This window comes from Mus musculus, chromosome 6, assembly GCF_000001635.26.
Source record: "Mus musculus strain C57BL/6J chromosome 6, GRCm38.p6 C57BL/6J".
NCBI lineage: Eukaryota > Metazoa > Chordata > Mammalia > Rodentia > Muridae > Mus > Mus musculus.
The window spans coordinates 123,789,993-123,816,616 of record NC_000072.6 but is presented as its reverse complement, the minus strand read 5'-3'; the positions used below and the strand labels follow the sequence as shown (position 1 = coordinate 123,816,616).

General features: G+C 37.4%; 1 protein-coding gene and 2 pseudogenes across 1 annotated transcript in view; 1 reads left to right on the top strand and 2 right to left on the bottom strand.

Moving 5' to 3' along the window:
* Positions 1-336: 336 nt before the first annotated feature.
* Positions 337-26,624, bottom strand: part of Vmn2r24 (vomeronasal 2, receptor 24) — a 37,310-nt gene continuing 11,022 nt past the window's right edge. The window contains exons 4-6 of the mRNA NM_001104639.1: positions 12,233-12,457; positions 10,103-10,226; positions 337-1,229 (exon numbers count right to left, since the gene is read on the bottom strand). Of these exons, the coding sequence (NP_001098109.1) occupies positions 337-1,229; positions 10,103-10,226; positions 12,233-12,457 (1,242 nt within the window). The remainder of the gene's footprint in view (positions 1,230-10,102; positions 10,227-12,232; positions 12,458-26,624) is intronic.
* Positions 8,396-8,512, top strand: Gm23079 (annotated as a pseudogene).
* Positions 22,071-22,907, bottom strand: Gm18608 (predicted gene, 18608; annotated as a pseudogene).

Below are 26,624 nucleotides of genomic sequence, written 5' to 3'. Positions count from 1 at the left end.
TTAAACATCTTTTACTTTTGTTTCAACCCAAATGATGTACTCTCATTCTTAAACTTAATCTTTCTCTCTCATGTTATCTTCTGTTTAAAAAATGAAAAAGCTATGATTTGAAGAAACATCTAGTAGACACATCAAAAGTCACTTCTAGTTGGCAATGATCTAAACTTTGATGGCTTAGTTCATTGTGTCTAGTTGACTACAAGGATAGCCTGGAAGATGATTAAACTGCAGAAGCCATTGTTTGGTGAAATGCATTGACTACACCCTACTCCTTTGAATATTCCAACATGGTTCATTTTACACAAATCTCAATAAATTCCTGTCTTAAGAGGGAAGTCATTTAAAGAACTTCTTTCTCGAAAGGTCAGCTGACCTCAGTAGAATCACATAGCATTTGGGAAGAAACATACATCCCAGTAAGCCAGCACTGGAAGCCAGAATGGAAAAAATTTCCACAGCCACCATGGTTTTGCCTGTGGAGCTCAGGTAAGTGGGTATGAAAGAAATCCACACACTGCAGAAAACCAGCATGCTGAATGTGATTGTTTTTGCCTCATTGAAACTGTCAGGTAACCTTCTCACCAGAAAAGCAATAAGCAAGCTGAGACTGGCCAGAAAGCCCAAGTAGCCCAGAACACAATAGAAGGCAAGAGTGGACCCCTCATTACAACAGAGGATGATGTGACCAAATTCTGAGTGCATGTCAACATCAGGGAAAGGTGGGTATGTTCCCAGCCAGACTGCACAGATGCACACTTGAATGATGGAACCACAGCAGACTATAACATTTGAGAGTCGCATCACCATCCACATTTGTAATCTGCTTCCTGGTTTGATGGCTTTGAAGGCTACAACCACAATAAAGGTCTTTGCCAAGATAGCAGACACAGCAACAGAAAATACAACCCCAAAAATCATTTGTCTCAAGACACAAGTGACTGTGCTAGGTTGGCCAATGAATATTAATGAGCAAAAGAAACAAAACATTAGAGAAATTAGGAGGAGATAACTGAGATTTCTGTTATTTGCTCTGACAATGGATGTGTCCCGATAGCAGACAAATAATCCTAAAATCATGGCTGAAAAGGCAGATAAACTAATGGCCAAGGAGACCAAAACAGCTCCCAGAGTATCTTCATGGGACAAAAATACCATAATTTTAGGAAGACACTGATTCCTCTGTTTATTCGGATACTGATCTTCAGGACACTTGATACATTGATCCATATCTGAAAATGAGACAAATTGTTTTATTACATCCTACTAGTCAATTTCCAGATATATCTTTGAGATGTATATCTTGCCAGAGCAATTATTGAATTCTCAAGGAAATATCCCTATGTATATTCACTGTACCATAATATTGAAAAACAAAAATGAATAAGTTAATTTTTTTCCTGAGAGAAAAATACACATATCCCTTTTCCATAATATGTTCAGAAGTGAGTGGACTTCAATCAGAAAAGAGAAAATCAGAAATGTAGAAATGATCTTGACTGGAAATCACAACATGAAAATTATTTTTGACTTCTTATGAAAGACAAAGAAAGTTCATTTTGAAGCTTTTACTATTTTCCTTTATGTTTCCTTTGTTTATTAAAATTGTTTATTACTTTAGATCATCATATATTCATATCATGAGTTTTGATCAAGTCTACCACCAATTTCTTCCACCTGGTATTCTTAGTCTCTGTTGCTCCAACAATTTTTTCTCCCAACTTTATTTTCTTTTTTCCCCCACTGGGTTCACTTAATGCTGCCTGTATACATATCAATATAGGGCCATCTACCTTGACATGGGCAGTAGCACATTTGAAATCAAACAAAGAAAAAACTATCTCTCTCTTTCCATCAGCAATGTGTGGATACTAGCTTCTAGCTAGGAGTCAGAGTTTGTAATCCTGTTCCCCATCCATGCTGGGATTTTGTCTGGCTTGATCTGGTTTGATCTGGTACTTGCCTCTGTGAGTTTAGGTGCTCATGAACCCTGTCATTTCTGACTAATTCTCCTTCCTTACAGATATCCTTTCTGTGGCTCTTAAGACCTCTTTGACTTCTCTACTACAGTGATCCTTGGTGCTCTTATCCCTGAGAGCTCTTGTTTGTTATCATGAGAGGTACCAGGAGACATCTAGGAGAAGCTAAACTCTATCAGGTAACCTTTTGAGATGGTTTCACTGTGGATTTTCAAATCAACGTGGATTTACCCTACCAGGTAAGACTGAAGGAATTACATAGCAGGGAAATCTCTGCTTTTCCTGTTTTATGCACACACACAACCATAAAGACATACAGACACACACATATAAACATTGACACAGATACCACTGACACAAACAGACCAACTTACAGACTGGCACACAGACAGATATACACATACACACACATACATGCACAAACATACACACATCACCATACATTTGCCATTTTGGAGAGATTTCTGCAGATTAACAAAGATGTCCTCTCTTTTAGTGATTCTTTATAGATAGATTGATGATTCATTAATTCTTAATGATGATCCTGTAAGAATCCCTAAATTTTAATAGTAATTATTAAGCCACATACAATAGGACTACTATAAAGTCCTCTCTGCCAGTGTTCAACTATCACCACTAAATAGATTCTGAGACAGAGAGCAGGCATCTACAACTTATAACATATTTTAAGAAGCTGTAAATCAATTAACCAAATTTCATGAAAAGGGAACGAATGATTTAGTGTAGATACAAAGACAAAAAATAAAACATTGACTAGGTTTATCTATACAAACATTCAATGATAATGTAGTCACAAAATTATGGATTTTAAATTTCAATGAACCTATAGTGTTAATGACAAGTAATATAGGTTGCATTTAAATGGATATATATATATATATATATATATACATATATACATATATATCATGTATACATATATGTATATATACATATAATCCCTGTTGTAAATTTCTCATTGAAATGATGATTTGAATTTATGCTTGTACTTTTAGTGAACTTCTGTAAAACAGGACTAGCTTGAAAAAATCCAGCAATCTATTCCCCTAGAAACACTGCAAAACTTAGGAATGAATACCTTGGAGGCCATTATTACATCAAAGTAGGAGAGCAAGACAGGATAGAGTAGGGCAGCAGAGTAGAATAACTTAGAAACTAAAGGGGAACTTGGAAATTAAAAGGGAATTTAGAAATTAGGAAGAACTTTTTGAAGAGAGAATCTTTGGAGGAGAGAATTTTTTGAAGAAAAACTTAGGAATAAAAATTAAAATCACTTTTCAGAGTGTCCCTTTTTCTTCCTGAGTCATTTACTAGCAGGCTAGGAGTTCCAGCCTCCATGTTCCTACAGATATAAGAACAAAGGCTACGTTTGGAGTATCCATGTGTTGGTCTTCCTTCTTGATTTTCTTGTGTTTTGGAAGTTGTATCTTGGGTATTCTAGGTTTCTGGGCTAATATCCACTTATCAGCGAGTGCATATCAAGTGACTTCTTTTGTGATTGGGTGACCTCACTCAGGATGATATCCTCCAGATACATCCATTTGCCCAAGAATTTCATAAATTCATTGTTTTTAATAGCTGAGTAGTACTCCATTGTGTAAATGCACCACATTTTCTGTATTCATTCCTCTGCTGAAGGACATCTGGGTTCTTTCCAGCTTCTGGCTATTATAAGTAGGGCTTCTATGAACATAGTAGAGCATGTGTCCTTATTACCAGTGGAACATCTTCTGAGTATATGCCCAGGAGAGGTATTGCTGGATCTACCGGTAGTACTATGTCCAGTTTTCTGAAGAATTGCGAGACTGATTTCCAGAATGTTTGGACCAGTTTGCAATCCCACAAGCAATGGAGGAATGGTCCTCTTTCTCCTCATCCTCGCCAGCATCTGCTGTCACCTGAATTTTTGATTCTAGCCATTCTGGCTGGTGTAAGGTAGAATCTCAGAGTTGTTTTTATTTGCATTTCCCTGATGATTAAGGATGTTGAAGATTTTTTCAAGTGCTTCTCAGCCCTTCAGTATTCCTCAGTTGAGAATTCTTTGTTTAGCCCTGTACCCTGCTTTTTTAATGGGGTTATTTGAATTTCTTGAGTTCAGCTTCTTGAGCTCTTTGTATATATTGGATACTAGTCCCCTGTCAGATTTAGGATTGGTAAAAATTCTTTCCCAACCTGTTGGTGGCCCTTTTGTCTTATTGACAGTATCTTTTGCCCTATAGAAGCTTTGCAATTTTATGAGGTTCCATTTGTCGATTCTTGATCTTACAGTACAGGCCATTGCTGTTTTGTTTAGGAATTTTTCCCCTGTGCCCATATCTTCAAGAGTTTTCCCCACTTTCTCCTTTATAAATTTCAGTGTCTCTGGTTTTATGTGGAGGTCTTTGATCCACTTAGACTTGAGCTTTGTACACGGAGATAAGAATGGATCAATTTGCATTCTTCTATACGATAAGTGCCAGTTGTACCAGCACCATTTGTTGAAAATGCTGTCTTTTTTCCACTGGATGTTATTGTATATGCCAGCAGGATTTTCTGAAAGGACCCTTTGATAGCTGTCTCCTGTGAGGCTTTGCCAGTGTCTGGCAAATACAGAAGTGGATGCTTACAATCATCTATAGGATGGAACACAGGGCCCCCAATGTAGGAGCTAGAGAAAATACCCAAGAGCTGAAGGGGTCTGCAACCCTATAGGTGAAACAACAATATGAACTAACCAGTACCCCCAGAACTCGTGTCTCTAGTTGCATATGTAGCAGAAGATGTCCTAGTTGGCCATCATAAGGAAGAGAGGACCCTTGGTCTAGCAAACTTTACATGCCCCAGTACAGGGGAATGCCAGGGCCAAGAAGTGGGAGTTAGTGGGTAGGGAGTTAGTGGGTAGCAGGGCGGGGGGGGGGGGGAGAGGGTATAGGGGACTTTTGGGATAGCATTTGAAATGTAAATGAAGAAAATATCCAATAAAAAAAAAAGAACAAAGGCTGCTTTACTTAATCCCCTTCTATTTTACTATGAGGTGCAAAATACCAGAGCCTGCAATTTCTGCACTCAGGAGGAACTGAGAGACACATGCCAGCTAGCCCTGCAAAGTAACTTAGACATAAGACAAGAATATGTTTTAGTGTTGTAAAGCAACCCTAAATATCTCTTAAAATCAATCCTTGCTCTCCCCCAACAACCAACCAACTCTTTACTACCTCATCTACCTCCAAGAGAGAACTGACTGTAATAGCAGGCCTCTGAGAGAAACACTAAGTAACTATAACTTCCTAACATTCACTGACATCTATGTTTAGGAATTATGGTATTTTCTTTTGATTCATTCATTTTCAGTTTTTATCAAAAGATATATTATTTTTCTAGTAATAATGTTGAAGGAAATACATTTTATGTGAATAGTTTTTCTTAGGATAAACAATACTTGTTTTGGTTGAGTTCCTTAATATCCTGGACTGAACTCTGATTAGATACTATTAATGGAAAAATAATTTTGCACTTAATTTTCAATAAATATTAATTACATATATTTAATTTACCTAAGTTTCCTATATTTTTATAGAAATATTTAGTAAGACCCAACTAACAGCTGAAAGAGTCAGATATAGATATATGCCACACCCACTCCAGTAGTGACTAGCTTGACAGGCCCAAAAGCTTGGATGCAGTTCCGAGGCAAAAAGTTTATGGAAACTTAGTCTCCTGGAATGGTAGCATCCTATAAAAAATGCTCCAAATCTGTCCTTGCTTTAATCAGTGAACGGATCTGTGTGCTTTCCTTCAATATTGTTTTATTATAAGTGCCTCTAAGAATTGATTTTGACAAGCTAAGTTAGACTAGCCTTCACTAGTGTTCCAATATCTTAGGAAATTGTTGAGCCAACCTTCAGCTTTGATCTTTCTAAGAATGTTACTCATTCAGACGAAAATGCCTCCAGTGTTCTTAGACAGTGATAGAAATCAGGCATTACATTCTACTAGAATAGAGCTTGTAAACTCAGGGCTAGTCTACATAGTATACCTAGAATAAAATCAGAGTCACTTCCACACACAGGAATTTATAATGACCTAGGAAGAAGGAAGGTTGTGGTCTAAGAAGGAATTTAGAACAATGGATAGCTGAATCACTCCCATACACAGGAATTTACAATGGCCTAGGGGTAAGGTAGACTACACAATAGACTAGAATTGGAACTATGGCAAAGGCATGAAGCCCTTGCCCCTGGCTTCTAAGATTAAGCTAACCTTAGGTGGGGCTACTTTTGATCCCAGTTGTTAACATTGATTTTTATCCCAGTTGGTTCCTGTTAGCTTTTATGTATGCATTCCTCTGTTTTGTTGTAAAGGTCATGTCTCCTTCTGTAATATAAGCCTGATGCTTACTTTGAGAAATTACATTCAGATACAACACACCCTTGTGTTCATGTCTGTTTGTCACTTTTTCGCTGACTCCCTGCCCACCAGTACCAGTCTCCTGCTGATTGAGGATCTGACTGAGTCCAGTCCATGGCAGATATATGCACCAACCAATGGACAGAAGCTGCTAACCTAAGTGTTTAAATTGGGGAAAGATTGGAAGAAGCTGAGGAGGAAGGTGACCATGTAGGAAAACTAAAAGTCTCAACTAACTTGGACCCCAGATATCTCTCAAACCCTGGACCACCAACAAGGCATCATACACCAACTAATATGAGGCCCTCAATTCATGCAGCAGAGGATAGCCGGGTCTGGGTTTAGTCAGAGAAGATACACCTAATCCTAAGCAGACTGCAGGCCCCAGGGAGTTTCCGGTGAGCCTGTGTGGGTGGTAGGTGGTGAAGACATCTTCTTAGAGACAAGAGGGATGGAGGAGGTATGGGATGTGGAACAGTTAGATGGTAGACCTTGGTTAGGAATAAAATCTGGTGTGTAAATAAATAAATACATATATAAAATATGAAAAATTGAAGACAAAAAGAAAAAAATTTAAAAATTACATCTAAAACCTATGGGGGGAAATATTACAAAAATAAAATTAAAAAGACACAGGTGAAGGTAAGTCTTTGAATATTTAAGACAAATGCAGTAGAATGGGAAGTCTCATTCATGAAGCTTATACTTCATTCACTCTGAAAGACAGTTGCATAGAACCCATCTTTAATTGCAAAAATCATTACGGCAAGGCATCATACTTCACACTTGAAATTCTAACACTCAGGAGGGTTACCTGCCAGCCTGGTCTACACACATTCCTGGTCAGGCCAGACAGATTTTACAGTGAGGCCTTCTCTCAAAAGGAAAGGAAAGGAGAAGAAAAGAAAAAAAAAGAAAAGAAAAGAAAAGAAAAGAAAAGAAAATAAGAGAAGAGAAAAGGGAGGAAAACAATTGCATGTTCTGTTATGAGTTTATATATGCAAAAATATTTCTAAAACTACCAGTAAAGTATTGATCATTCTATACTCTTAATTTCTCTTCCAAAGAGCAATTCAAACCAGGTTTCTCAATGCTATGCATAGATTGTTTTCAGGGATAGTGGTTTATTCAAGGTCATACTTCAAAGTCTGTTTGCTTGGCTATATGTCCTACTCATTCTCCCCTTTGATTTCCAAGAATATAACATTTGATATCAGTAGCTAGGCATTGGCAGTTTGAAGAAAAAATGATACATAGGAAATAAAACTGGTTGAACTCCTACAGGAGAATAGATGCAATATTCTAAAAAGCATATAATGAAGTATTAGCAGCCACTGAAAAGCCAGTGGATTGTAGAACCCAGACTTGAATGTATTTGAAAAGGTGTATGGTGAGCCTGATTAAATTCAGTTCATGTAAGAAACATTTTTATGGTGATAATTGCATGATCTGTAGATACAGCTGAGTCTAGAGCACATGCCTTGCATATATATGGCTTTAGTTTCTATTCCTAGCACAAAAATGTGTTAAATACATGATGATGATAGAAATAATTTTCTCAGAATTAATTAGTAAACTGGAATTATATTACCCAATTAGACTCCTGATTATCAGTAAGCATACACATGCATAAATTGCAGCCTGTTTTTTCAAAATTAATATTTTAAGGCATAGCACAAAAATTATTGTTCCAGATTTTGAAATGTATAAGTACTGAAGTTCAAGGATAATATACTTCAATACTTGGTATATCTAACACTATGAAGAAAAAGAGATTCAGTTACATATTCTTGGAAACACCAAGCCTTCTGTTGATGGCACAGAAAACACTGCTGTTATGGGGTAAAGAGGGAAAGATCCCCACATCATATTAGGTAAAACTAAAGGTATTTTAAAGAGATTATATTCGTAAATAGTATGAGGTAGCCATATTTTCTTGTCTTGTTATCTATCAATGTATTGTTTCTCTGAGAAAATGTTGGTATTTGAATTTCATCGAGTAAAGAGCAGGGCGTGCTCGTAGAAGGGATGAAAGTGTGACTGCTGTGTCACTTCTGCATCAGGATGTGGCAGAGAGGAGAGGCGTGGCTACCTTCAGTGTTCTGAACTAGGATTAATAGCCTAACATCGAAAAAAAGAGAGGTTGAGAGACCACCAGCACAGTGCTAATGAGGTCTCAATGGCTCCTAGGATCAGGAATAAGCCAGCATTTAGAAGAACTCTTTCTGGGACTGAAGGACATAATCCAGATGAGGAAGACCAAGATAACCACCTGGATGGTACGATTGGGCCTGAACAGGGAGCTAGCCTTGGGAGTTGCTGTTAAGCAGACCACAGGGCATGAAACAGGAAAGCTGGTGGGCTAGAACCTCAAATAATTTTCAGGCCCAGATTCAGTGCTTAATTTTGTTCATTCCCACCTCTACCCTACTATAAACTGCTGGAGTACATGAAGGGTCTGGTCCTACATATACAAAACTATATGAACTCATGATACTGGACAACAAGATATCTGAGAGGAGTCCCAGTGATGTTCCAGTACTGATAGAGTTGCTGCAGCCAGAGGCTCAGAGCACACCAACAAGTCACTGCAATGAACATTGACAAGCAAAGAAGTTTGGACATCAAGGAATGCTGTGGGACTCACTGTGGTACATTTCAGCTTCCACAACCAAACTTTTTTTTTGTGGGGGGGGGGGTTGGCTGGCAGGCAGAGTTTGCAAGGGTAGAGCATGGACAAAAGGTGATGGAAACTATGAGTGAGATTGGGGTGTATGATGTGAATTCCACAAAGAATCAATACAATTTTTTTTAAATTATAAATAAAAAGGACTTGGTGATGGTGTGTCTGCCATCAATGTCACACTGATAGGAGTTCTTCTCACTTGAAAAGTCTGTATTTTGTCTCAGCTCTCTCTAGGTTGTATGATCATAGCAACTTACGTTGTTTCTCTGAAGTTTAATTTCATTTTAAAAAATATTGGTTATATTAGTATTTATTGGAAGCATGAAATAAGATCATGCTTTACAATGCATCTGAAAGTTTAGGGTATACAGAGAGCACTAACTGTTTACAGTATACAGAGAGTGCTAACTTTACAAATTAATACTGCTACAGATGTAATAGAATCATTAGTGAAAAGCAGGGTTGCAAAGAAAATAATCTAAACTTAGTCCATAGGTGCAGAAGACGAAGCAGGGCCAGATCCAGGAGTACCCTCTTGTGGTCTTAGTCACCCAGGATGCTAAGCCTGGATGATTGCTGGAGCCTAGGAGTTTGATACCAATCTAGGCAGCATAGCAAATAAAGCAAACAGATAAACAAACAACACTAACAAAAATGACTGGGTTAAAAATCACGATTTTTGTTGGGTTTTTGTTTTGTTTTTCAAGACAGGGTTTCTCTGTTCACCCCTATCTGTCCTACAACTCACTCTATGGATTAAGATCACCTCAAACTCAGAGATCCATATACTGAGAGTTGGGACAAAAAGCTTTGCAACCTCACCCAGCAAGAAATTGTTTTAAAGTATTGAGAGTTGGCTACATAAATATAGCCGTGCTTTCAGGTGTTGTGTTACTCATCCCTATGTTGTGGTGCATCATATTCACATTCAGAACCATTTCTAGACATTTCAAGGTACAGAACCTTTTCTAGAAATTTCAACATTCAGAACTATTCCTACAAATTTCCACATTCAGAATCATCTTATAAATACCTGTTTCATTTGCAATCTCTCCATCTGGACATGGGGCACAATCAAAACAACAAAATGGTTTCCCTTCAACAGATGTTTTCCTAAATCCAAGTGGACAACTTTGACTACAAGCAGATAAAGGAGACTGTATAGGAGACATGAGAGTAGGGAAGGCAATCAATGTATGGCATTCAGTATTAGCATCCAGATGGTAAATTTCAGGAAGACATCCATGTGCTATAACAAGCAAGAACTGCCATGCTTTCGTAAGTGTGAGTCCAATGTGTCTGTCCCTTTCTTACTTTCCATCACTAATGTTCTTTCTCTCTCTCTCTCTCTTGAGCTGTTGCTTTATTTTATTTCATTGTTCTGTTGTTTTTATTTTTATATAATGTATTTCATTATATATTTAATACAATTTTAAAGTTTGCATATATTTTGATCATGTCCATCCCCTCCCCTATGTCTGTCCAGGTCCTCTCCCTCTCTTAAACTTCCCAAACTTCTTTTTCAAAAACAAACTAAAATCACCAAAACACAACAAATTATCCAAAACATAGAAAATAAAATACAAAATCACGGAAAAGAAAAACAAAGCAAAGCAAAACAAAACAAAACAAAACTCACCAAACTGTGACTAAATAAATGTGTATATATAAATATTGTAGATTCCCTTCTTGTGCTGCCCAACTACTCCTGAACACAAGACCTGCTTTGGTGTGGTTGATGTACAAAGGGTTTTCCATTGGAAAAATTTTACCACGTCTCTTGAAAGCCAAAATGTTCACCATTACTATATATTACATCTTTTTTATCACATCACATCAAAGAGATTTTCATGGTGAACAGTGCCAAAAATAAGGATACGAATGTGCATATAGTTTTACATTCAGTCCAGAAATACCTGTCACAGGATATTTAATCACATTGTGAACACTAAGATTGTGTTATCTACTGAGAAAATCTGTTTCTAGTTGTGATAAGATTCAACCCTAGAATACATCCTTAATCCCAATTGAAGAAGGTAAATTTAGTTTTAGAACAAAGAACTCATGTTTGAAAGTAACTTCTAATTGAGGGGCAGAGAAAGTGACAAACCAGAGAAAGATTTGACAGAATGAGTCGAAGTAGGATACACCAAACTCTCATTGGAACAGACAAATAAGAAAGGCAATTTGGTGGGGCTCTGGCTTCTACAGTCAGGAACTGTGGTGGGACACATTGCCAGATAAAGGACAAAAGAAGAAGACCACTGGCCATTAACACTCTCTTACTGTTCTAGGACCTAGAATCTGATAGTTTCTTACTATTTAACTTAATCTTGCTATTCTAAGTGTAGAAGCTGATGCCTTTGGCAATGAACATGGTTTTGCTATTCTCAGGCCAAAAGCTGATGATTCCTTGAAATTGATTCAGGATGACAGCAAGTGGGGATTAAGGGAGAAAAAAAAAACCTATTTACTTGGGCTCTTAAGTCATTGACTCAGGGCTCTCATGCTACTCACACAAGAGGCTCAGAGTCAGTTAACTCTTCCTGAGCCAGAAAGGAAAGGAAAGGAAAGGAAAGGAAAGGAAAGGAAAGGAAAGGAAAGGAAAGGAAAGGAAAGGGAAGGGAAGGGAAGGGAAGGGAAGGGAAGGGAAGGGAAGGGAAGGGAAGGGAAGGGAAGGAAAGGGAAGGAAAGGGAAGGAAAGGAAAGGAAAATCAGAGACAGACAGACCAACACACACATTGATGATGTAGAAAGAGGCAATTAACTCAATGAAAATAAATGTTATATTTATAAATACTAGTTTGCAGAGCCTGGTTTTGTCCACACATCTTTATGTATCGACTAAAGGTTGTTACTTCCACTAAGCCTTAACCTCTACAACACATCCAGACAACTGCCCAGTATGTTTTCTTGTTTTTCTTTCTGGTAGACCATGGGTGTGTATGATCATTTCAACGAATAAACTATCTGAAGAATTAATCCAAAATGAACCTGTAATTCTTACAGTGATTCTGTAGGCAGAAAATTCTGGTATTAAGCATGGGAAAGGACAAAGTGAGAGTACTTGCAGCATGATGGCACTCATCTGTCCTTTTAACCCTGCTTTCTGAGGAATTCTACTCTGAGAACAGCATATAGTTTTGACTTCAACAAATCTCACCTGATTGTGGTGTTCACCCCAAGTTATGAGCTTGTCATTTAGGGAAAGATGCTGAACACTGTGAGATTCAAAGACAAACTCGCCAACTTTCACTTGAGCTTTGGTACCACTCTGCAGAGACTGGTAATTAAAGATGTCAAGCTTGGTTGCTGAAACTTCCTTGTTCACAACGTTCTTCTCATTGGAGCTTCTCCCAAGTTGGCTGTTTTGTAAGAATGGATGGAGCTAAAAGAGAAAATAATTGTCAGAATTTGCAGTAATAGTCACTGAGATGCAGCTGGTTACTTCAATTGCCCTCTCATTTGCTAACTGTATGTCCCCGCAGCTTTCATTATTGTTCCATTTATTTATCATAAGGCTAATACATGCTAGCAGTAGGTCAATATGTAGAGGTTAGCATAGTCATGTGGTATTTACCAACACTATCAACACTATTCAAATTTGAAAACTGAACTTTTCTCAATCACTCAGTGATGTAAGGAGGATTCTGGACACCAGATTCTGATTTTGGTGAAAAGTAGGAAAAATTAAAATGAGGTGTTTTTAAATTTTTGCAAAAAATAGTTTTTCAGAATAAACACAATTTTTCACAACTATTAATTACTTGAGAAAATTCAAATAAAAAATTCAGATTTTAAAATATGAAAGTTGTAACTAATGAAGGAAAGAATAGCAGACCACATGTGGTATAGAATTGTAGAGAATCACATAATAGAGAGATGAAAAAAGGATGGGATCAGAGAGAATATAGTGGGGTAAGTTATCCAAACTTGAAGATATATGAAGGGGTCACACATAAAGCACAAGTTTGAACTAGTGAGAGAGAAAACACAATTTAAAAAGAACTTAAACAAAGGTATTACAGATTATTATATATAAAAATTACTGTGGCAGTTAGGAAGCCCCCCCAAAACCCAAAGACTATGATCATTGCCCTTGGTTCCATATAAGCTCTTGACTCTAGCTGCATATGTATCAAAAGATGACCTAGTCGGCCATCACTGGAAAGAGAGGCCCATTGGACACGCAAACTTTATATGCCCCAGTACAGGGGAACGCCAGGGCCAAAAAAATGGGAATGGGTGGGTAGGGGAGTGAGGAGGGGGGGAGGGTGTGGGGACTTGTGATAGCATTGGAAATGTAATTGAAGAAAATATGTAATAATAAAAACAAAAGAAGCACTTTTGCGTTCTTGCTACCCCATTGGATAGCTGCATACTTATGCCCACGTGGAAGGCATGGTGGGTTATAAGTCCATGAAAGAAAAAGCCAAGTGAAAGACAAATGTATGATAGGGACATGGTGGGAGACTGGAGAGTCTATGAGGATGGACAGAGATGAGGGAGGGAGGAAAATATGTGTGAACAGAATGTATTGTGTATTTGTATGCTTGAATGTAGTTGTCAAATAAATTTTTGTAATAGACCATATTCGATGGATATAAAAACAATGACATCTAACCTTATAATTTAAATTTAAAAGAGCAAAAAAAAAAAAAAACAGTTCTCTGAAGAAATAAGTTAAACATATCCTTTCCTTAAAGAGTGGGATGATTTACTTTTAAGATTGACTTAGCAAACCGGGCATGGTGGCGCACGCCTTTTATCCCAGCACTCGGGAGGCAGAGCCAGGCAGATTTCTGATTTCGAGGCCAGCCTGGTCTACAAAGTGAGTTCCAGGACAGCCAGGGTTATACAGAGAAACCCTGTCTCAAAAAAATAAAAAACAAAAAACAAAAAACAAAAAACAAAAAACAAAAACAAAAACAAACAAAAAAGATTGACTTAGCAAAATTCTCCTATTTTCTCCTATATTCTCCTATATTCTCCTAACTGAAGGACAAATGAATATGATCTGAGATAAAATTATGCAGGAATAAAATTTTGTTCAGATTCCAGCATTGTAGCAATGTTAAAGGAAACTTTCATAGAAAAGGAAAATTTTATAAGCTATAAAATTAAACTGACATAGACACAAAATAAAAATGAAGAATACCGTAGTAAAATTGAGCACTGGATTTAGTTTATTTTCCTAGTAGGCTATAATACTACAAAGTTAATACAGTAAGACATAGCTATGACTTTAGATAAATGAGACGTTTAATAGCACTGTTAAAACACATAGGAAAGAGAAAGCAGAAGGGTTGCTGAATGTGTCAGCATTGCTGTTAAGCAGTATTTGTAATATGTCTTGAACATATTAGAAAACCACAAAAATTTTTTAAGTATAACTGATATTCTATGAGAAAAGGTAGAATAAAAAATATTCAATTGAATCTAAAGAAGCCAGATAAAGAGGAGATGACAAAAAGGGGTCAACCGCCCTCAAAAAAAAAATTCTCACATGATATTCATTACTATAAAGATCAATAATCAGTTTGAGGTTAGTTCACTACTTGCATGAATTTAAAACAAATACAAATTGGAGTTAAACACTATAGTCAACAAGACAAACAAAAATCAGCCAAGACTTGACTGTGTGCTACTTAACATGAAATTCACAAGGAGAGACAGTGTCCCTTAGCGATGCAGGAAGTGCAAGCTTACCACTGCAAGAGTACATGGCCCTAATTTTGTCCTTATACATGTAGCTGTAAGTGCACTCAATGATCTTTAAAAAAAAAAAAAAAACAAAAAAAAAAAGCCAAAAAAAAAAAAAAAAAAACCCAGAACACATTCTCTGGGAGGATAGATGGTATGGAGATGGAGAAAGTACAGGAGAGGGAGCAAGGGGTAGACTAGAACTAAACGTTTTGTGTCCAAGTATGAAATTCTCAAACAATAAAAAGGACTAAGAAAGAGACAAGTGTAGAGGGAGAAGGCATGCAGGAGCATACTGTGCCAATGCTCATCAAAAGAAAGTTGGACTTAGTATATTAAAAAGAGCAAAGTAGCCTTCAGAACAACTTGGACATTAAACGAGACATGAAAGTTAATATAAATAGTAAAACAAAAACCACAAGAAACACCAAGAAAACTTTTAAAAGTTCATAGAATTAATTGGGTGGTGTTCCTTCTGTTTCTATTTTGTGGAATAGTTTGAGGAGTATTGGGATTAGGTCTTCTTTGAAAGTCTGATAAAATTCTGCACTAAACCCATCTGGTCTTGGACTTGGTTTGGTTGGGAGACTTTGAATGACTGCTTCTGTTTCTTTAGGGGTTATGGGACTGTTTACATGGTTTATCTGATCCTGTTTTAACTTTGATACCTGGTATCTGTCTAGGAAATTGTCCATTTCATCCAAGTTTTCCAGTTTTGTTGAACATAGGCTTTTGTAGTAGGATCTGATGATTTTCTTTTAATTTCCCCAGTTTCTGTCGCTATGTCTCCCTTTTCATTTCTGATTTTGTTAATTTGGATACTGTCTCTGTGCCCTCTAGTTAGTCTGGCTTATCTATCTTGCTGATTTCCTCAAAGAACCAGCTCCTGATTTTGTTGCTTTTTTTTTTTTTTTTGTATAGTTCTTTTTGTTTCTACTTGGTTGATTTCAGCCCTGTGTTTGATTATTTCCTGCCATTAAATCCTCTTGGATATATTTGCTTCTTTTTGTTCTAGAGCTTTTCAAGTGTGTTGTCAAGCTGCAAGTATATGCTCTCTTCAGTTTCTTTTGGAGAAAGTCAGAGCTATGAGTTTTCCTCTTCCCACTGTTTTCATTTTATTACATAAGTTTTGGAATGTTGTGCATTCATTTTCATTAAATTCTAAAAATTATTAATTTCTTTCATTATTTCTTCCTTCACCAAGTAAGTTATCAATGAGGAGAGGATTATTCAGCTTCCATGTTTATGTGGAATTTCTGTAATTTTTGTTATTATTGAAGAACAGCCTTTATCAGTAGTGATCTGATAAGATGCATGGGCTTATTTCAATCTTATATTGAGGCTTATTTTGTAACCAATTGTATGTTTAATTTTGGAGAAGTACCAAAAGGTTCTTAGAAGGAGAAATATAATTTTATTTTAGAATGAAATGTTCTATAGATATCTGTTAAAGCCATTTAGCTCATAACTTCTATAAGTTTCACTGTATCTCTCTTTAGTTCTGTTTACATGATATATCCATTGATGAGAGAGTGTGGTGTTGAAGTCTACCATTATTATTGTGTGAGGTACAGTGTGTGTTTTGAGCTTTAGTAAAATTTCTTTTATGAATGTGGGTGCCCTTGCATTTGAAACATAGATGTTAAGAATTGAGAGTTCATCTTTGCAGATTTGTTCTGTGTTGAATATGAAGTGTCCTTCCTTATCTTTTAAAATAACTTTAGGTTGATATTTGATTTTACTCAATATTATAATGGCTACTCTAGCTTGCTTCTTGGGACCATTTTTCTTGGAAAATTTTCTTCCAGCTCTTTACTCTGAAATAATGACTGTCTTTGTCACTGAGGTATTTTTCCTGGATGCAGCAAAATGCTGGGTTCTGTTTAAAATTCACTGTTAATTTGTGGATTTTTTATTGGGGAATGAGGTCCATTGATATTAAGAGATATTAAGAAAAAGTGTTGCTTTCTATTATTTTTGTTTTTAGAGGTGGAGTTATGTTTGTGTGGCTATCTTCTATCAGGCTTTTTAAAAGAAGTTTATTCTCTTACTTTTTTTAGGGTGTAGTTTTCCTCCTTGTTTTGGAGTTTTCCATCTATTATCTATGTAAGGCTGGGCTTGTAGGAATACATTGTGTAAATTTAGTAGGGGGAACAAGGATCCTTCTGATTTCTATCTGCCCCAGGAGATAATTTTGTGCCATAGCACCCAGAGTTGATCCTGTGCCCAGCTCTCCATACCCAAATACCATTAGGAGAGAGCTTGTCTTCCAGTAGTGGGGACAAGTTTGTGAGCACAGGTAAGACCACCACTTTGCCCAGAGGGACCTGTTTGAGCCCTCAGGACATAGGAATTGGGGAGGAATCTGGGATAGGATCCTTCTGGTTTCTATCTGCCCCAGGAGCTGATCCTGTGCTACCATGCTCTGTATACAAATGCTGTCAGGAGAGAGCTGGTCTCCCAGGAGTGCCAACACACCTATGAGTACAGGCAAGTGGACCACTTCTCATTAAATTTCTGGCCCAAGAGGGACCCACTCAGATCCATCAGGACAGAGGAGTGAAGGAATAGCCTGGGAAAGGATTCTTCCACTTTCCTCTACACCCTGGAGCTAACACTGTGCCACAGCTCTCCATATCCAAATTCCTCCTGGGGAGGACAGTACTCCCAGGAATACTGACATGCATGCTTTCAGGAGGGACAGACCGCAGTCGGAGAAAGCAAGAAAAGCCAACATCATAAATAACCAGATGGCAAGAGGCAAGGGCAAAAACATAAGCAACAGAAACCAAGGTTATTTGCAATCATCAGAACCCGGTTCTCCCACCACAGTGAGCCTTGGATATACCAACATAAGTGAAAAGCAAGACTCTGATTTAAAATCACATCTCATGATGATGATAGAGGGCTTTAAGAAGCACATAAATAATTCCCTTAAAGAAACACAGGAGAACACAGGTAAACAGGTAGGAGCCCCTAAAGAGGAAACACAACATTCCCTAAGGAATTACAGGAAAGCACAATCAAACATGTGAAGGAATTGAACAAAACCATCCAGGATCTAAAAATGGAAATAGAAACAATAAAGGAATAACAAAGGGAGACAATCGTGGAGATAGAAATCCTAGGGAAGAGATCAGGAGTCATAGACACAAGTATCACCAACAGAATACAAGAGATGGAAGAGAGAATCCCAAGTGTAAAGGATACCATGAAAAACAGTAGCACAGCATTCAAAAAAAATGGGAAATGCAAAAAGCTCCTATTCAAAAACATCCAGGAAATCCAGGACATAGAAGCAAATAATACTATTTTCATGTATATTCAAAATAATTTTGATCTTACATATACCAACTGACTTAATTTCCTATTGTGTTTTTCCTAATTATTCTATCTCTTAGAAATTGTCTATAATCTCTAGGCTATACTTTATTGAAGAGAAGAAAGAACATAAACATTTTCAAAGTACATGTATTAATCTTCAATATTTTAAATTTCTATTTCATTTTTGTTCTTATTTGGACAATTTGTAACAATTCGTGTCTAATAATTTATTTATTTTAATGTAAAAATAAAAAAAGAAGGGGTACAGGAGGAAATACAGAGACAATGTGTGTATAAGAGACCAAAGGAAATGTCATACAGAGACTGCCCCGCATGGGAGTCCATTCCATATACAGTCTCTAAACCCAGACACTATTAGGGATACCAAGAAGTACTTGATGATAGGAGCCTGATATAGCCGTCTACTGAGAAGTTCTGACAGAGCCTGACAAGTACAAAGGCATATGTTTGCAGCTAACCATTGGACTGAGCATGAGGTCCACAATGGAAAAATGAGAGAATGGATTGTAGGAGCTGAAGGTGTTTATAACCCCATAGGAAGAACAACATCAACCAACCAGATGCCTCAGTGCTCCCAGGGACTAAACCACCAACCAAAGAGTATACATGGAGAGACCCATGACTCCAGCTGTATATATAGGAGAGGATGGCTTTGTCTGGCATTGATAGGAGGAGAAGCCCTTATTCCTGTGAAGGCTTAATTCCCAGTGTAGGGGAATGCCAGGGCAAGGAGACTGAAGTGGGTGGGCTGGTTGGTGGAACACCCTCATAGAAGTAGAAGGGAGATGGTATGAGGATTTTCCCAGAAGGGGAGAGGGACTGGGAAATGGGATAACTTTTGAAATGTAAACAAAGAAAATATCCAGTGGGGGGAAAAAAAGAAAAATAAAACTTAAAAATGTTAACAAAATTCCCACTAATCTAAGACGACCATAATCTTTGCAAAATTTGTCTGCTAACAATGTTCAAGAAAAATATAAAGAAGAAAAATAACCAATAGATGTTAATGGAGAAATAGACAATTACATTTTAATTACTAATGACTTCAACACATCTTCACTGAACATTTTATGAAATAACATATAATGGAATATTTCTTTTTAGTGGAGAGAATTTCTGTGGTCATGAATAAGGAGACTAAACACTGTGAATATGTCAGTTCCATCAAAGTTGACCTATAGAGTCAATACAACCTGCTTAAAATGCTAGTAGGTTCTTCTGTAGAAGTAAGCTAACTTAGTATAAACTATGTATATATGGAAATGCAAAGACAACACAGAACTATAGCACTTAAAGAAGGCTCATAAATGCAAATATGTCATAGTTTTACACTTATCAGTAGAAAAAGGCTGTCAATACCTACTCTGTCTTTAAGGATTCAAGAGATGGTATATATTCTGGAGAGTCTAATCTCTCCAAGAAGGAACATGAATGAGTTAGAATTTATACAAAAAATTCCCAGGAATCAGAATCTCAATGTAAGGTCACAATGAAAGTATTTCGCCATAATGTCATCCAGGAAGAACAATTAAGCACAAATAAATACTTTATCTATCACTTCAAAGAGCTAAGAGAAATATACTCTGTTGGCTATCTTGAAGTATACAGTATACTATTGGCAACTTCATTCAATATATTTTGTAGCTGATTTCTATGTTACTTGTTCCTTGTGCCTTTCAACATGAAACTTACTTTGTAAGAAATGCTGAAAGAAGTTCTTCAAGCTGAAATTAGAGCATACTAATTCATAAAAAGGAAAATATGGCAAAGTAGAAAGACATAGGCAAATATATATATATATATATATATATATATATATATATACACATTAAAAATCAGTATAACAAAATTTATGATCCGAAATAAATTCTAACTATAGCTCAGTAGTTTAAAAAGAACAACAAAAGTAATCATGCTGACATATTAATAGATAGCTAATACATGAAGATATTGGTTTAATGTAAATAAAACAGAGATAACTAGAAGTTCATAATTATGCATGCAACTACAGTTATGGATAAAACAAAGCTAAAAGATGTTTTATGTATGTTGACTATGAAATAAAAATAGAGTAGAAAAAGGGAACAGTAGAGAAAAGGAAACTAATCGAATCATTCCACTCTAGGAAATAAAAGGAAACCATGAAACATATTAGTTAATTAACCAATCAGTAACAAAACAGGCACAGACTTTACATGGTAATAATTACTTTAAATATAAAATGACCACAGCCATCTGTTATTTAACAATATGGATCCATTCTGAGAAAAGCATTATTAGAAAATTTTGTGATTAAGCAAATATTTCAGAGTAAGAATGCACAAAAGAGTGTGACCACACCATCTTTAGAAAATAAAAGCTTATTAGACTACCACTGTATATGTGATTTGCTCTTGATTTATGTATTCATTTGTGGATTTATATATGGTATAAATACTTTACCTGCTCCCAAGATAACAAGCCAAAACTATTTTTAAAAGAGAAAATATTGGTGGTCTCACCTGTGATCTTAGGTGTGACAGCCCTGCTGGGAGACAAGCTCTCTCTGGGATGGATTTGTGTATTGAGTTCTCAAAAGAACTCCTGTCAGAAAAGAAGAGAGAAAGAAGGAAAGAAAGAAAGAGAGAAAGGAAAAAGGAAGGGAGGGAGGGAGGAAGGAAGGAAAGAAGGAAGAAAAAAAGAAGAAAGATAAAGAAAACCTAAAAAATTCCTGGCAACAAAGATCCAGGAATTACAGGACACTGGGAAAGACCAACTTTAATAGAAATAATAGTAGGGAGATAATAGGAATAGAATAAGAAGATTCCCAGCTCAAAGGCCCCTTATTTTTTTAGTGGAAAAGAAATACATACTTTGACACCAGGCTTAAACTTATATTAAATAAGTAAACCGTGTGAATAGCTACCGTGGTTAAGATTGTAGCCTGCTTTCCCAAACCACTTTACAATTTAGTAAGTTAACAGGGATCAAATGTATTACATCTTCCTGTGATCCTTAAATACAAAACAGATTGTGTTATGCCTCCACAGTTATAAATGCCATTTGTTCTACTACAACCAGTCCACACACACAACCAATTCTGCATAGACACTAGAACTGATTATGATAGATTTAAAAAGATGTAGAAAATACATTTCTAACTAGCAAAGCTGTGAATTTCAAAAGGGTATGGAAAAAACTAAACCCAACACTTGCTTCTTATGTTCAAAGAAATAGAATTTCTGTAAAAATATATACAACTTTCACAGTCAAACACATTTCATGTTTTCTTAAAAATTCAGGCTGTTCTGTTCTGGAACTAATTAGTGAACCATAAGTCAAGTACTTTCTGGCTGTCATTAGACTTAAACTTATGAATCATCCAAACCATTCCAAAGTAGACAAGTTTAGAAGTCTTGAGAACATGGACTTGATCAAGAAGCACACCCAGGACTGCTCAGAGGGAGTACATCCCTTCACTTTCTTGTACAGCCCTGCAACTTCTAGTCATAGTTTGGTGACTTATACATTAAAATTCCATTTTACACAAGTCACCAACATTGTTAGGGCTTCTCTCTCAAAACTATGGAACAGAGTAATGGATCCTACATATGTATAGGACTCTATGACTAGCCTGATGACTGGCCCCTCTTTCATCTCCACACAAGGAAATCAAACCTTTCCATCCACCCCTTTCATTCTAGAAGTCCTCCTCCATGGCCTCCCAAAGTTTGCTGAGGGAACTTTGCTTCATTTGGTCAGTGACTCTTCCAGAGGGAGAACTTTTCCCATGTATTTATTCCATTAGCCACATTCCTGTAGCCACTTTCTTTCTGCTATGATGCTACAGTAGATCTGGACTGTTAAAATCCTGGGCATCTTCAACTCCACCCTCATAAGTACACTTGTTTTCACAGAAGCATTTAGTTTGGTGACTGGAGTTTTAAGAGTCACCTATTGCACTCACTAGGCTATCTTATTAGTTATCCCAGACCAGCGCCTTCTCCAACAATACTCAAAAATCCAGCGGCACATTTCTGATGCAGCCTTCCAGGTCTTGCATGTGGAAGAACTCCACAAACCCACCCCAGGCTCTTTGTTTGGCAAGCCAGCCCTGTTTCTTCCTTACAAGAACATCTGTGTTACTTTCTGCTAATGGTTTGATACAGCTTTCTTGGTTTATGCTCTTTAAGTGTTTGGCCACAAAAGCACCAAAAGAAATAAGAGTCACAATCCGGCCCCAGTTCGCTATGGCATCTTTGAAAACACAGACCATCACTCGAGAAAAAGATTTAATATCATCTTTGTTTTAATATTCAGTTTCAGAAGCATGCCCTTGCCCTGGAAGGTTCTTTTAGTTGTGTTGCACGCCATTTCCCAGGTGCAGCAGAGTCTCCAGCACTTGGCCAGCTGGGTAGGCCTTGCCCAGAGTCAGTCCTTCAAGCAGGTCGCCTGCTCCCTCAGGTGATCTTGACCTATTGGTGGTATAGCTTGTTCTGTTTCTCCTCAGGCAGCAGTGGCTTGGAGGGCAGCAAGCTGTAGGTACCAGAGCTCTTAGCTGCCTCGCTCATGTGCTCCACTAGGGGCAGCACAGCAACCACCTCTCTGTGGTATCAGGGTCCTCAGCGCCCAAGGGTGCTGCCCAGGCAACCACCGGCGCGTCGGGCAGCAAAGCTGCCTCCCCTGACCCCTTAGGCTCAAACCTTGCCCTCCTTGGCCACCAGGAGCTCTCCTGCCAGAGAACCGCCACCCATGCTGAGGCTAGCGCCTCCACAGTACAGGTACAAGCTGATTACCAGGTTTCTCCACAGGTCAGATGCTGTAGGCTGAGCGGAAGGAGCAGGGAAGGCCACCACTCCAGAGTTGAGAAAGGCAGTAGTCTGGAGTGAGGAAGGCAGTTCCCTGCCATCACCTTCTCAAAGGCCTATTTTAACACAATCATAAAAGAAATATTCTCTAACTCCTAAAGGGCAGTGGAAATCGCATGGGAGATCTCAAGGGGGGAGACTGAGAAAGGGGATAACATAAGAAATGTAAATAAAGAGAATATCCAATAAAAAATAAAAGAATAATAGAGAACAGAAACTTTTATGCCCTTAAAATGCCTATAAACAAGAAACATACAGAACAAAAAGTAGATTGGTTCGGAAAGTAAAGTCCCTTTGCCAAATAATAATCAAAACACTGAACATATAGAACAAAGAAAGAATAATAGATGCTTTGAGAGGAAAAGACCAAGTAGCATATACAGGTAGATAGATTCAAATTACTCAAATTTCTCAGTGGAGACTAAAAGCCAGAAAGGCCTGGGCAATTGCATTGCAGACTCTAAGATATCACAATCACAGGTGCTCAGATCACTATACCCAGCAAAACTTTCAGTCACCATGGATGGAGAAAACAAGATATTGCATGATAAATTAAAATTTAAATATATCTATCATGAAATTCAGCAAAAATAGATGGTGCTAAAATAAAAACTACAACCCTCGGAGGTGAACTATACCCATGAAAACACAGGAAATAAATAACCTCACAATAGCAAAACCAAAAAAGAAAATTGAACATACACACACACACACACACTCACACTCACACACTCCCTCATACATAGAAGCACACACATTCACACATACCACCTTTTCCAGCACCTGATTAAAAAAATTGTCATTGATAGCTCTCAATATCAATGGACTCAATTTCTCAATAAAAAGACATGGGCTAGCAGAATGGATCTGAAAAGAGGATTCAACCTTCCAAAGCAGATACAAAATGCATCTCAATATCAAAGATAGAGTACAGGGTTGGGGAAAGGGTTCCCAAGCAAATGGATCTAAAGTTCAAGGAAGAGTAGATATATTCTCACATCTAACAAAATAGCCTTCAAATAAAAATTAGTAAAAAGACATGGGGAAGAACTTTCATATTCATAAAAGAGAAGTCCACCAAGATGATGTCTCAATTCTTAACATCTATGTTGCAAACACAAGAGTATCCAAGACTGTTAAAGAAACACAACTAGATCTCAAATCACATATCAATCTCACAAATTGAGAGTAGAAGATTGTAATACACCACCCTCACCAATGGTTGAGTCATCCAGACAAAAACTCAATGAATACTGGAGCTAAGAGATGTAATTAACAAATTGGACACTACACCAGTAAGATAGCTGAAAGAGATCAAAGGATACAAATAAAAAATAAAAATTCAAGGTATCATTATTGACAGATGATATGATAGTACACATAAGCAACCCCCAAATTTCTACTGGGGAACTCTTATGGATGAAGAACACTTTTAGTGATGTGTTTGGATTCCATATTAACTAAGAAAAAAAAAATAGTAGCCTTCTGTTTCTGATAGCCCTGGGTCTAATTGTATTTGATGTTAATTTCATTCTCATGTGAGGGGCTACTAACAAAGAATGAGTCAGCACGCAGGTGAATTTCCTGTAAACCTTCTTCCCACGTGAATGTATAAAATAAAGGCTAGAGCCAGTGAAAGAGGGGATGGTGGAGCTAAAGGTTTTGGGAGAAAAGGGGAGAGAAAGAGAGAGAGAGAGAGAGAGAGAGAGAGAGAGAGAGAGAGAGAGAGAGAGAGAGAGAGAGAGAGAGAGAAACAACAGACAAGGAGGAAGAAGAAGAAAAGTGGAGCAGAAGCACCTGGCCTGGAGAAACCACAAGTTCTAAGGGGTCTCTGATATTGGGAAGATGGTAGTATAGTAGAGTAGATCTGCCCAATCTAGGCACAGAGTATGTATTCATATTAAATGAGTTGTGCTTTCATTGCCTGGGCTTATTTGTGTTGGATATTTACCAAAAGACCTTTCCTATACACAATTGACAAACAGATTAAAAAAAAAATAGGGAAGCAACACCCTTGACAACAGACAGAAAAAAGAAAGAAGGAAAGAGATATAGGGAGAGAGAGAGAGAGAAAGAAAGAAGGAAGGAAGGAAGGAAGGAAGGAAGGAAGGAAGGAAGGAAGGAAGGAAGGGAGGGCAGAAAGAAATGGTGGAAGGGAGGGAAGGAGGGAGGGAAGAAAAAAAGAGAGAGAGAAAGAAAGAAAGGAAGAAAGAGAGAGAGAGGGAGGGAGGGAGGGAGGAAGGAAGGAAGGAAGAAAGAAAGAAAGAAAGAAAGAAAGAGAAAGAAAGAAAGAAAGAAAGAAAGAAAGAAAGAAAGAAAGAAAGAAAGAAAAAAAATTTGGGGTAGCTAAATCAAGGAGATGGAAAGATCTCCCATGCTCATGGATCAGTAGAATTAACAGTAAAAGAACTTCCAGAGGTACTACCACCTCTAATTTTAAAGTGTACCACAGTGCTACAGTAATAAAAGCTACAAAATAGTCTCCTAAATACATACATGTTGAGCAATGAATCGAAATGAAGACCCAGACATAAAACCACACACACCTATGGGCATCTTACTTTTTAAAATGAAGCCATAAATACACAATAGAAAAAAGAAAGCATATTCAAAAATGGTGCTGGTCTAATTAGATCTCTTCATGTTGAAGAATGGTACTGGATCCATATTAGCCCTGTACAAAACTCAAGGCCAATTGATAATCACAACATTAAAACAGACTTGATGGAACACTGAACTTAATGGAAGAAAAAAAAAGAGAATAGTTTTAAACATATTTAAAACTACTTGGATTGTGAATGCTAATTCTTTTCTCTCAAAAAAAAATCTGTTTACAGGAGAACATCTACATGTACATAGCTTCTGGGAACCTGCCCTTGATGGAAGAAAAAGTAGGGAATAGCCTTGAACATATTTATAACTGCCTACATTATGAATGTTAATTATGTTCCCCCAAAAACTTTTTACATGAGAATATCTACACACAAATAGCTTCTGGAAATCTGCCCCCAGTTGGTTCTGATTGGTAAGTAAAAACACTGACAGACAATCTTTGACCAGGGCAGACATAGTTGAGACTTTTAGGATTCCTTGGCTAGGGACAGGGAGGAAGGAGAAGAAGAAAGAGATCCACGATGCAAGGAGAGGTGGAGAAGAAGAGATGCCAAGACTGAATTGGAACAGGACAGGGAGACACAAGTGCCATGTAGGAGCCTGAAGAGTGCAGCCCAGCAGGGCAGCACAACTGAGTCTAGAGCAGCCAAGGGAAATACAAACTGTAGTAAATGACAACTCGGGATTATTGGAGGGAGGTGGATTAGCCAAATGGAGGTTAGAACCTGGCCCAACCATCGAGCTGTTTAAGCAATATTAACATATAAAGGCTGAATGTGTGTCTTTCATTTGAGAACTAGAAACTTTGAGGAATGTAATGTGGATTATGCTGCCAAATTTTATTTAATTATTTGGATTCTACACATATAGAGAACATTGACAGGGCAATGAAAAAAATGGGATCTCATGAAACCAAAATGCTTCTTCAAGGCAAAGGATGTCTTCAATAAGATATAATGGTAGCTATATCAGGGTTCTTTCAGCAAAATCTTGCTGGTGTATGCAATGGTGTCAGCATTTGGAGGTTGACTATGGGATGGAGTACTA